This window comes from Vidua chalybeata, chromosome 19, assembly GCF_026979565.1.
Source record: "Vidua chalybeata isolate OUT-0048 chromosome 19, bVidCha1 merged haplotype, whole genome shotgun sequence".
NCBI classification, from domain to species: domain Eukaryota; kingdom Metazoa; phylum Chordata; class Aves; order Passeriformes; family Viduidae; genus Vidua; species Vidua chalybeata.
In genome coordinates this window covers 12,397,062-12,409,455 of record NC_071548.1, presented here as the reverse complement: position 1 = coordinate 12,409,455, position 12,394 = coordinate 12,397,062, and the positions used below count along the sequence as shown (strand labels likewise).

The following is a 12,394-nucleotide window of genomic DNA, read 5'->3' as shown; positions in this document are numbered from 1 at the left end:
GACAAGGCAGGACTGACCGCTCCCCAAAAGCTGTACTGGCCTCACACCAGTTGCATCTCTCAAGCTCTGTGCCGTCAGCCTCATCTCCATTTGTGTCTGTGTTGTGGTTTAGGAATGGAACTCCCCAGTTCACTGCTCCCACTGAGACTCTCCCTAACGACACACCATACTCTCAGTCGCCTATTCCTTCTCTCTTCCTGCTGCTACAGGATGGAGTTGAGAACTGGAGGCACAAAAAGTGAAGATCATGGTTTTAGATAAGAACATTTTACTGGAATCAGCGATGAGATAAGAAAAAAACCCAACAATATTAATAACGGGAGTGTACAAAAGAGAGAGTCATTCGTATGCAAAATCCACACCAAGGATCCCATGACAATAAACAAATATAGGATGACTTCCCCCCCTGCCCTTTCTTCTTGACCAGAAGGAACTCCTTTTCTCCGGAAGAGACAGTGTTGGTTTCCGCTTCCCCCACCCCCTGCCAATGATGTGAGTTTGTAACAAATCACATTAGGGTCCTGGTCATGCCCCTTTCCCAGCCACTGCAAAAATTAACCCTGTCCTGGCCTGAACCAGGACATTTTCCACCACTTAATCTATGCCATCTACTCATTTACATGTCCTACACCCTCCAACATATATACATAAACATTCACATATATATGTGAAGTATGTTTGTATAGATAAGTATACAAACATATGTATGATCTCCATAGTAAATAGACATCCCGTAGGGGTCAGGTTGGCAAGACCCCAACAGTGTGAAAGTCCTTTTTCTTTAGCCTGGCAGCTAAGATGTCTGCTGAGTTCATTTTATCCATGATTATGGGTTCTATCTGTCTTAGATGTCTTCCAGAGCAGCAGGGTTGGTGTCTTGTCAGCTGTTCTGCTGCATCAGGAGCACCCACCTGGTGTATCTAGAATGGTCCATATTCATTGCCTATGGTAGTTATGACAAACAATGGAAGCAGAGAAGGCTCCAGGCAGACTTTAGAGACCCTTTGTTACACCCCGGATACTTAAATCCAGGGGTTAAACTCAAGGTTCTTTGATTCTAGCTAACACAAAGGAGAAATCAATCCCCACCAGATATTCTTAAGAGCTGAAAATCTCACAAAAGTTTAGTGCAAAAATATAGAAGATCAAGCAAGTTTTGGCAAAAGGATTAAATACAACATGAAATTCAATATGAAACCACTTATAATAGCATTACTTAGCATTAATTTGATAGCAACTTCATTAACTTAGCCCATTTAACCTAGAAACTGTTAAATCTTTAAGATATGAAGTTACCCACAAAGTTCCATGAAAAGAGAATTAGGATAAGACAGAGAGAAAGACAGAAAAGATATAGAAAAAACACAGACATAGCTACCAACTCATAGGGTTCTGGTGTGGATAAGATCAGAACCCCAAAAAAGGCAGCAGGGCCAGATGGCTTGGTACTGGATGGTCATCCCTTTTAATCCCTTGGCACTTTGTGGGCCTACCGCCTAGACGGGATTTCTGGAACTTCAGCCAATCAGAGGCTGAGCAGGAAATTCCCCCTGCTGTTTGATTGATTGACAGCTCAGTCAATCTGAAGGGTCTGGGGGTGGGGCACTGTCTCACTGGAAAGAAAGGCCTGACCTGCATCCAAACACGCACAGACACACACAGACACAGACAGAAACACAAACACAGACACACACACATAGACACACACAGACCTACAGACAGACACACACAGAGACACACACATACGAACAGATGGATACAGACAGACACATACACACAGACACATACAGACAGAGACAGAGAGACACACAGACACACACACACATGGACACAGAGACACACAGACACATGCACAGACACATACACAGACACACACAGAAAGACACACAGACACACACAGAGACACACAGACACCCAGACACACAAACACACACAGAAACACACAGACACACAAACACAGAGATACAGACAGACACATAGGCACGCACAGACACACAGACACACACAGACACATGCACAGACAAGAGACACGGACATAGAGACACGGACATAGAGACACAGACAGAGACACACAGACACAGAAGCACACAGGCATGCACACAGAGACAGACAGACATGGAGACGCAGAGACACAGACACATATACGGACACACAGAAAAGCATTGGCTCGAGACACTAAACTTGCCCAGTCTCTGACATCTTTCCAGTAGCTAAAGGCGGCTTACAAGGAGGCTGGAGAGGGACTTCTTACAAGGACACAGATTACTAGGACAAGGTGGAATGGATTTTAAGCTGTAGGAGTGTAGATTTAAATCAGATAATAGGAAGAAAGTCTTCCCTGTGAGGGTGGTAAAGCCCTGGCACAGATTGCTGTAGGAGCTATGCATGCCTCATCCCTGGAAGGGTTCGAGGCTGGGTTGGTTAGGGCTTGGAGCAATGTGATCTAGTGGAAGGTTGGAAAAAGATGATGATGGGTTGGAAAGAGAGAATCTATAAGGTCTCTTAAAACCCAAACCATTGTTTGATGGTTTGACTCTGCAATTCTGCATGTCTATGAGACTCATTCTCTTGTCAGACTATCAACAGATGACCAAGGGGAGGTTCTATGAGACCTCCACTCACACAAAGAGAAGCCTTTCCATTAGGCTTCTCTGATATATTAGTGCCAGGACATACCCACAATACTTGGAAAAAAACCTCTGCCAAGCAAGAAGAAGATGCATGAGGGTCTAGTGCAGTGAGATCAAACAATCTCACCCCTCCACAGATTCCCACTTCCACAGGCCTCCAACAAGTCCTTTGTTACATTTCCCATCCCCATGCAGATGCTCAGGACTCCAGGTTCCCAGGGTGCAGAGCTGCCCCAACAGTGGGCTTTTCCCAGCACTGACCAGGACAGCCTGGACTCTTCTGGATCTCATCCTCCCTGGGGTCTAAGGCCAGCTTTTCTCCCATTCCCTCTCTTTCCAGCTGAGATGCTGGCAGAGGAATGTTCTTTGCTCAAGGAACACTTGGCAAGTAGCATGGCCTGGGCTCTCCCCTGTGGCCAGACCATTGGGGAGTGATAAGGCAATGGGGTTCCTTTCAGTATTTCTCACCAGCAGCACAAGAGCTGCAAGCTCATGTTTAGAAGGGCTCACAGTTGTGCTGAGACTCCTGTCAACAGGTAAAAACTGTAGTGGAAAAAAGTTTCCATGTCACAAATGAGGACATGAGGAAACAGCATTGAATTTCTTGTGCCCTCCCTGCATAAAGAAAGAAAAAAGAAAAAAAAAAAAAACAACAGATAAGCAGGGTCATTCCCCACCAGGCCTTTATCTTTTTGGAAGCAAACTCTGCTCCACAATCAAAGTGACTTATGAGTTAGCCCTTGGAGTGTGTGCCTTGTGCAGAACTGCCTTGGGAGCAGCTCTTATGTCCCATGCCAGTGGAACACCTTTGATTGCTGAGATGACAACTGGAGGTGGTCAAGGTCCCTCTTCTCTCCAGTGTCCTTGAAGGTAGTGAAAGAACAGTGTCTTCCTGGTCTTTTCTAGGAGGAAAGGCCTATGTCACTAGTGGAACAAGACCTTGCCTCAGGGGAGGAAAAATCATTATCTCTGTGACACCAGTCTTTTTTCACAGGAAGGAGAGTGGACTCCCTGGAAACTGTTTGGCTGAAGAACCACCAGCACCTCTACCAAAAAATTCAGACTCTGCAGGAAGCTTTCCAGAATGAGCAGGAGTCCACACAGCGTGATATTCAGCTCCTCAGAACAGACCTGGAGAATGAACTAGGTGAGCAGGGCTATTCTCCAGCAGGCTGCCTTCTCCCTGGAGGCAAAAGCTGCTCTACAGGCAAACTGTCCTGTGTGATCGCACACCACAGCTCCTCAAAGCAGATGGAGAAGTACAATCTTATGTAGGGAATAGCTGTTTTGATCAAGAATACTCAAAGGGAAAACCTGAAGAGACACTCTGGCAGTGAAATTAAATCAGGACACTGCTCTTTCCCTCAAGAAGGTAATGAGAGTGTCCCAATGATACTGTTCTTTCTTTATAGGATTGACAATAGAGGCAAATACTACAAACACTCTGGAATCTATGTGGAAGAAGGACCTCCATGAAGTGTCCCAACAAGTTCAAACTCTGCAGAAAGCTTTTCAAAACACCCATGTGTACACACAGCGTGACCTTCAGGTGATCAGAACAGACCTGAAGGATGAACTAGGTGAGCAGGACCATTCCCCAGCAGGCCTTCATCTCTCTGAAGGTCAATCTGGCCCTACAGGTAAACTGACCTGTGAGTTAATCCTTTGCCTTTTGTCAGAATGGGCAGAACTTCCTTGGTAGTTATATCCCAGTCATGTGGAACACCTTTGATGCTGAGGTGGCAACTGGAGATGGTCAAGGTCCCTCTTCTCTCCCTTGTTGTAGAAGGGAGTGAAAGAACAACATCTCCTCGGTCCTTTTTAAGAGGAAAGTTTTGTGTCATTAGTGGGACAAGACCTCACCTCAAGGGAGAAAAATCATTTTCCCAGTGACACCAGTCTTTTTTGCAGGAAAGACACTGGAGGCAAATGTCAGAGGGAGTATAGCATACATGTGGCAGAAGGACCTTCTGCAGCTCTCCCAACAAATTCAAACTCTGAAGCAAACTTTCCAGAATATGAAGGTTGCCATACAGTGTGACCTTCAAATGATCAGAACAGACCTGGAGAACAAACTAGGTGAGCAGAAGCATTTCCACAACAGGCCTTCATACTTCTGAAGGCAAAGGCTGCCTTACAGGCAAACTTGTGAACTTGTCCACTACATCTCCTCAAGGGGGATGGGGAAAGACAGCCCTCACACGGGAAACAGTATTTGTGCTCTGTGGCACCACACAGTCCTCGTGACAAAGAGTATTACCTGCCAAGAGTACTCTTTAGAGAGATAGAGTGGGATCATTCCTGCCCCCCGTGCTCCCTTGGTCAAGGCATTAGGAAGACCCACAGGGAGTGGGAGAAGCCTAAGAGAGCCCTGAGAGATGCCTTGACAGGGATTTTATATCAGAGCTTTTGGGCATCGTCATTACAGATCAATGGTTTCTCCCTCAAGAAAACCATGACTTTGTCCCAATGAAAATGTTCTTTCTTCTCAGGAGGGACAGTGGAGGCAAAAACATGCACCTTAGAATCCAGGCTGGAGAAGGACCATCATGAAACCTCCCAACAAATTCAAACTCTGCAGGAAAATTTCCAGAACACATATGAGACCACACAGCATGACCTTCAGATGATCAGAACAGACTTGGAGCATGACCTAGGTAAACTAGGCCATTCAGCAGCAGGCTTTCATTCCTCTGAAGAAAAAAGAGTGCACAGGCAAAGAGTCCTGTGAACTCATTGTCCACAGATTCCTCAAAGTGAATGAAGAACGAGAGCCTTTACATGGCAAACCAGCTTTTCTGCTCCATGACACTGAAACACCTCCAAGAGGTTGAAGAGCCCTTCCCCATGCTCACCTGCTCAGCTTGGGAGCATCTCCCTGGCCAGTGCATGAGGTGGGGGCAGGGGAGGGCACTGGCAGCACCTGGCACTCTCTGCCAGATGTCCAGGGATCTTTCCCTGGGCAGGCACAGGGCCCATGTCTAATCTCGGGATCCACTGACCAAGGCTGAGGCCCAGTGAACATTCCTGAGACCACAATGGAGTCTGAGGGACAGGTAGGGGGTGTCCCACCACACCTTCCTCATGACAAAGGGCGTTGTTTCCCAGGGCCCACAGATGCTGTCTGGAGAGATGGATTTGGGTGAGTGCTGCCCTCAGTGCAGCCCAGCAGGCCTTGGTCAAGTCTTTAGGGAGGTCCACAGGGAGTAGGAGAGTCCTAAGGAAAGATGCTCTGGCAGGGAGTTTAAATCAGAGCTTTCAGGCCTTGTGATTGCAGGTTGCTAATGTCCCCCTCAAGACAGCAAGGAGTCTGTTCCAGTGAGATGGTTCTTTCTTCACAGGAAGGACAGTGGAGGCAAATACAAGGACCATGGAATCCATGTGGAAGGAGGACCTTCTGCAGCTCTCCCAACAAATGCAAACTTTGCAGGAAGCATTCCAGAATATGGAGGGGTCCACACAGTGTGACCTGCAGATGATAAGAGCAGACATGAAGAATGAACTAGGTAAGCTAGGCCATTCCTCAGCAGGCCTTCATCTCTCAAAAGGCAAAAGCTGCTCTACAAATGTCCTATGAGCTAGTTCTTTGCCTCTTCCGAGTGTCTGCATGGGGCAGAACTTCCTGTGTAGCAGCTCCTTTGTCCCATGATGGTGGAACACCTTTGATGGTGAAATGGCACTGGGTGTCAGTAAAGGTCCATTGTCTCCATCACATTTGGAGGGAGTGAAAGCACAGTGTGTTCTTGGTCCTTTCTAAGAAGAAAGGTCTAGTGTAATTAGTGGTATCGTACCTCATCTCAGGTGAGGCAAAACCACTGTCCCACTGGCACCAGTCTTCTCTTACAGGAAGGAGAGTGAAGGAAAATACCTCAAGGGTCTTGGAATCCATGTGGCTGATGGACATCCAGCAGCTTTCCCAAGAAATTCAAACTCTGGAAAAAACTTTGCAGACCACATTGGGGTCCACAAAATATGACTTAGGTGAGAAAAGCCTTTTCCAGCAGAACTTCATTTCTCTGAAGGCAAAAGCTGCTTTACAGGCAAATTGTTCTGTGAGCTTCTTGTACACAGCTCCTCAAAGTGGATGGAGAGGGACAGATTTTCTTGGCAAGTAGCTCTTGCTACACCTAGTCCCCACCTGCAAAGACACCTGAACACTGAGATGATGACTGCAGGTCAAGGTCCCTCTTCATTACCTTGTCTTTGAAGGGAATATGTAGTGTGGGCTCTCTATGACCCAATATGTGGTAAAGGAGCCCACCTCCATGCCTTAGTATTATCTTGCTTTCCCCACTTCTCTTCCTCTTAACAAACATTGTTGTCTCCCACAACCCATAGCTGCTGTTTGGAGAGATGGAGGGAGCTGATCTCAACCCTCCATCCTGCCCATCAGGCCTTTCCCAAGCCTTTGGGAAAGCTCACAGGACCTGTGCTCTTTCCCCAGCCTCCAGCAGTCAATCCATCCAAACCAGTTCTATTGAGCTGGGAGGATCTTTGTTCTCCTTTTTCCAGAGCCCATGTGCCCCAGAACACTGGGAGTTGGACACTTCAGGGAGGGAAGGACCACAGGAATGTGAGAGTCCCAGATGAAACATAGGGGCTCAGGCCTTGGGCAAGCCCTGCTCCTCTTCCCCCTGGCCCAGCAGTGTTTGATCACTTTGACAAGGATCTTCAGGGGTAACTGGTGCAGGAAAGTCACCTTTGCTTCCTGGCAAGTCCTTCTCTGTGAAAGCCCATCTCCTTTTTAGTTTAGGGTCTGGCCATTCCTCTGGCCTCCCTTTCCCATCTGAAAAGAAAAGAGAGGCTGAGCTCATCTCACAGCACATTTTAGTCCTCCTTGGTCCTCAGAGGAAGCAAATTGGAGCCATGTGCCCCATGTCTGGAAAACAAAATTATCACACACCCTGATGTACTGTTTTCTCTGTGAGTCTTTGATGAAATGAGAGTAGAACTGGTTAAGAGAACAGTGTGTGTGTGGTGGGGGAATAGGAGACCATGGGCGTGACATCAGTGTCATGAAGGATAGGGAGATGGCTGTCATGTGTAAGAGATATCGTCAATCCCATTCTGTTTGATTGTGCTGTCAGCACCCCAGCAAGACTAAGAGCCTTGTGTCTGACCATACTGTCAGTGTCAGAGTAGGGGGAGCATGAGAGTGGCCTCATTGTCACTGAGGGGGGAGAGTTGGCCAATTTTGCTTCATTGCTAGAGCAAGCCTTGACAAATCCAGTTACTTTCTGCTTTTCTCCTTTCCCACAGACCTTCCAGTCCTACGGTCCTACAAAGGTAAGCATAGGTGAGATGAGGAAGTGATTACCCAAGAGCCTGAGTGTTTTCAGCTCTGGAAAACACACCCAACCCCCTCAGAGAGCTCTTTGGGGAAGAACACACTCAGGGAAGGGTGGTTGGATGACTTTTTTTTGCTGTTATGTGTGCCCAAGGCCCTGCCTGTGTTTGTCAGGAGCCCTCTCAGCTGTGGGGAGCAGGCACTCCTGGCTTGCACTGGCCACTGCAGCTCCAGCTGCCACTTCTGATTTGGCTCTTGGGCCTCTCAGGAAAAGTTTCTGGAGCTGATCTTGCTCCACAGCAGGAGCAGCTCCTTCTCCTTTCAATCAGAATTGAGCTAGAGGACCTCAGTTTGTGACATTGCACCTTGCTTGAATCCTACCAGGGGTTCCTCCCATCCCCTGATGCATGTGGAAAACTGAGGCAAGAAACATTCCCTTATCCTTGTGGCAGTGCAGTCTACTCTTCCACTCAAATCCATGTGCAAGCAGTATCATACACTGGTGCTCTCCTGTTATTGAGGAAAAAAAATGCTTACATGCTTAAAACTTGAAAATCCCCTTCAGACTTTGGCAAGGAGTTAATCCAAACGTAATTCCAACTGCTGCCAACTCCTGGTCCTTTTCCTCAGGCCAACCCCCCTCCAGCAATGCAGAGATGGAGGCAGAGGAAATTGAGCACCACAGCCTCCTCTTTGGAGCTGCCTGCTGCAATCCCAGGAGCACTGGAGCAGTGCCTGGCATTTGGTATGTGCTGGCTGCCACTCTCTCTGGCAGGAAGGGACATGGCAGGAGGAGAGGGAGAAGCTTGAGGTGTCCTAAGACAAGAGGTTGCCAAGTGCACCTGAGCATGGAGGTGGGGAAAGGGAAGGACAAATGAGAGAGGGATGAAGGCAGAGAAGGGAAAGGCTCAGAAAAGCAGAGCTCGTGTTTTCTGCTCTTCATGGCCTGACTTGACCATTGCAGGAGATGTCATCCTGGATGCTGACACGGCTCATCCCAGATTGGAAATCTCTGCGGACGGGAAGAGAGTGAAAGATACTGGTGTCATCAGATTCTTGCTCAGAAATGAGAAGAGATTTGATTCTCATCTGTTTGTGTTGGCAAAGGAAGGATACACTTCTGGGAAACACTATTGGGAAGTAAATGTTGGGACAAGAAGAAACTGGGCCTTGGGCATTGCCTGTGAATCTGTGACTCGCAAAGGGACTTTGACTCTGTGTCCTGAGAATGGCTTCTGGGTTATTGCGTGTGTAGATGGGCAAGATTATTTGGCCTGCATGAATCCTTGGACCTGTCTGACTGTGACTGGCTATTTGTCAAAGATTGGGATCTTCTTGGACATCCCAGCCAAGCAGGTTTCTTTTTATGATGTCTTTAAGGCCGTAGCTTTGTACACTTTAAGCATTGCTGATGGCAGCAGCCAGGAAGGCAAATTCCTTCCCTTCTTTTCTACAGGCCTTGCTGCTGCTGAGCCTGACACTGAGCCGCTAGCAATATTGCAGTTTTCTGATGATGATGAGTAGTTTACTCTGCATTTCAAAGGTCAATACTGTGATTGAATCCCATTGTAATCAGGCTGCTGATTTGTGTCTTCTGAACAAAAGTGTTGAAGGAGAGGGCAAATCTGTCATAGTGGTCAGCTTTCTAAATTATGCATCAGAATGAAAAGTTTTTTGAGGGAAATTTTATGTTGTCAAGGGAAATAAATTTTCTTTCATGATAGTATGAAAAAAGCATTTCCTGTGGATTGTGAATTTTCCTGAAAAATTACTGTATTGGGACGGTTTTTTTGATCAATTTTTGGGTTTTTTTTTTTGTTTGTTTTGTGGGGTGGTCGCTGACCTGCCCCCTGCCCCCCAGTCCCCCAACTTTGGGATCATCAGGATTAATGAGAGTCGAACTAGGGTTTCCAGCGAGAGTTGGGGGCAAAGTGAGGGGCAGCTCCTTCTTTCTGGGCAGGCTTTTTGGCTGGCTGGGCCGCTGGTTTTTCTGACTAGAGATACTGTTGCTCTGTGGGTTTTGCCTGTTTCTTTTTGGTTTTTTTTTCATTCCTCTGTTTTTTTCTGGATCAATATTAGTGTATCTCAAACCTAATTCCAGCTGGAAGTTGCCCTTCGGCATTCTGCAGATGCAGTCAGAATCTCATGAGGTTGTTATTTCACCTCATAAAGTTAAGAACAATTGACTTCCCTTGGCATTGCATGTTCAAAGCCAAATAATATCCATTTTTGATATTGTCCCAGGAAATCCTTCCCTTTCCTGGAATTGGGGTCCCAGTGGGGGTCCAGGGAGGAAAAGTGCTCTTCAACAGTTCCTGGTAGCCTGCCCTCTGTGTCTATACTGTTCACCTCCCTCCTAGTAGTCTGGAGTACCATCTCTTTTTCTGTAGATTTGACTAGATTATCTAGCAGAACCCATATATCTAGTCAGTCTGGGTCTTGAGAATGGTTTCAAATACTTCAGTAGTCTCTCCAGATCTTCTTTATATAGAAGAGGTGAGGCATGTCACCCATGTGTCAAGATCGATAGAAAAAGAAAGGTACTTTTACCATTACCAGGCCATGAGAGACTTTCTGTTTACCCCAGGTTCACCTGAACACTGGCCACTCCTTTTGCAGTTTCAGATGGTTTTCCAAATAAAAGAATAAATCCACATAAGGCAATTAATTCCATTTCCCTCTATCCCTCCCTAAACTAAGGTACCATTCTCTGGCCACTTAGCCTGGTAGTTTAGCTCGTATACTGGCCACCACTGATGACCATATTGGATTAGTCAAGGTTTACTTGCTGGGTCTCCTCCTATCTGTTTCCAGTTTTTCAATATACATTTCAATGGAGAATTGAAATCTCACACTTTAGTTTTAGAAGAAACCAGCCCCATTTTCAAAAATTACAAATATACAAGCTCTTATATCTGAAAGTTATAATGGTATTTCTGTAATGGAAGGAGGAGTAGGGAAGAGAAAGGAGACTGCCAAACCAGCAATCACTAAAACTGACACAAGAGGGTGCTTCAAGTCCACAAATGAGATCTCAGCCACGCACACAAAACTAAAGCAACTCCAAAACACCAGCAAACACTCACACTCCAACACTCTCTCCGCAAATGAATTTTTATATCACGGGCATCCCCATGTTGATATGCTGGAAAACTCAAATTAATACAACACTCTCACATGAACACACTTGCAGAGTTCAAGAAAAATGCAAAGAATGCAAAGGAATTAACCAAACTTCACCACAAAAGTGGCTCCAGATAAGGCCAGGACTGGATTTCAATTGTAAATGGAGACTGGTTTTTTTCCTTAATTCCTCCGCCCAAGTCAAGATGGTCGCAGCCTGTGCTACGAGACAGTGGAACAATGATTTTTCTTTGAACTACAAGTTTAGCTTGATACAACGATTCCTGATACCTCCCGGGACAACCTCTAATACCTTCTAGGGGACTTGAACCCCTAGGACTTTTTGAGGACTTGAGCCTTAGACAGGGGAAACTCTGACCCCCTGAGGTCTTCCCACGATAAGCTTAGCCAGGGACTCAAACCCTGTTTGCAGGGACTCAAATCCCCCTTACCTGTAACTCTGTGTGGGGATTCATATCCCTTGTCAATAATACCAAGATAAATAATTTAAATGATGCCTTTACTTACCACAGGGATCTTGCCTCGAGTCCCTGCTGGTCAGAAGCTGAGGTTCTCTTTGAGAATTCCTCAGAGCTGGCTGGAGATCTGTTGACCGCAGATTCATTGAAACTCTAGGCTGATCTTCTGGCTGGCTCTCCAATTTACTGTCACGAAATCTCCAAAATATCGGAATAAGACTCCTTAACACTAATTTAATTTAAAGAGGGCATAATTTATTCAGTACTGAGGTTGCACAAAGGATACCTCTAACCATTCATGCACACATGATTTTACAAGTGAGTGCATATTACAATCTACCCATTACTACAAAATCCCATGCCAAGTTCCAGATTCAATCTTTGTTTTGTCTATTACTACATTCTTGAGGCAGATGTCTTCTTCTTATCTTCCAACTGTCCTTGCCGGGAAAGTAATTTTGCATGCCTTGTTTCTCTGCTGAAAGTTCACAGGCACAGTAAAAATTAAATGAACCCTTCTGGTATCACATAGGATGGCAGTCTCTCTCTGGCTTCTTTCCCTGAGTACTTCCGTTCCTGTGGAACCACCCTGATAATGGACCTCTGTGTGTTGGACATGGTGGCTGTCACCTTGACATGGCCAACACTTACCTGGATGGGCTCTTGGCAGGTGTCCAGGGTGACATGGTGGCACGCAGTTGTGCCGTTGGTTGGCAGGGGAGTGCCCCTCTGGGACATGTGGGTGAAGTTGTCCTCCAACCTGACCAGTTGAGCTTTGAGCAGGATCAGCTCCAGACCCAGCTCCATGGGAAACAGGTGGTAGTCCGGGGGGCTGGAGAAGAAGATGGCCACGGTGAAGGTCATGGCCGCATAGA

The 12,394-nt window shown here is 46.5% G+C and overlaps 1 protein-coding gene across 10 annotated transcripts in view; it reads left to right on the top strand.

Annotated features, from left to right (window-relative positions):
- The window catches only part of LOC128797777 (E3 ubiquitin-protein ligase TRIM39-like), a 44,955-nt gene that overhangs the window by 20,994 nt on the left and 11,567 nt on the right, over window positions 1–12,394 (top strand). For 4 of the 10 annotated variants that reach the window (XM_053960645.1, XM_053960644.1, XM_053960646.1 and 1 more), the window contains 8 exons: window positions 3,625–3,777; window positions 4,043–4,210; window positions 4,542–4,709; window positions 5,123–5,287; window positions 5,972–6,136; window positions 6,477–6,611; window positions 7,890–7,916; window positions 8,882–9,654. In XM_053960645.1, coding sequence (XP_053816620.1) covers window positions 3,625–3,777; window positions 4,043–4,210; window positions 4,542–4,709; window positions 5,123–5,287; window positions 5,972–6,136; window positions 6,477–6,611; window positions 7,890–7,916; window positions 8,882–9,441 — 1,541 coding nt within the window. In that variant the 3' untranslated portion in view covers window positions 9,442–9,654. Of the gene's footprint in view, window positions 1–3,624; window positions 3,778–4,042; window positions 4,211–4,541; window positions 4,710–5,122; window positions 5,288–5,971; window positions 6,137–6,476; window positions 6,612–7,889; window positions 7,917–8,547; window positions 8,663–8,881; window positions 9,655–12,394 lie in introns of those variants that run through there. The other 6 variants (XM_053960649.1, XM_053960650.1, XM_053960647.1 and 3 more) reach the window with 6 other exon arrangements.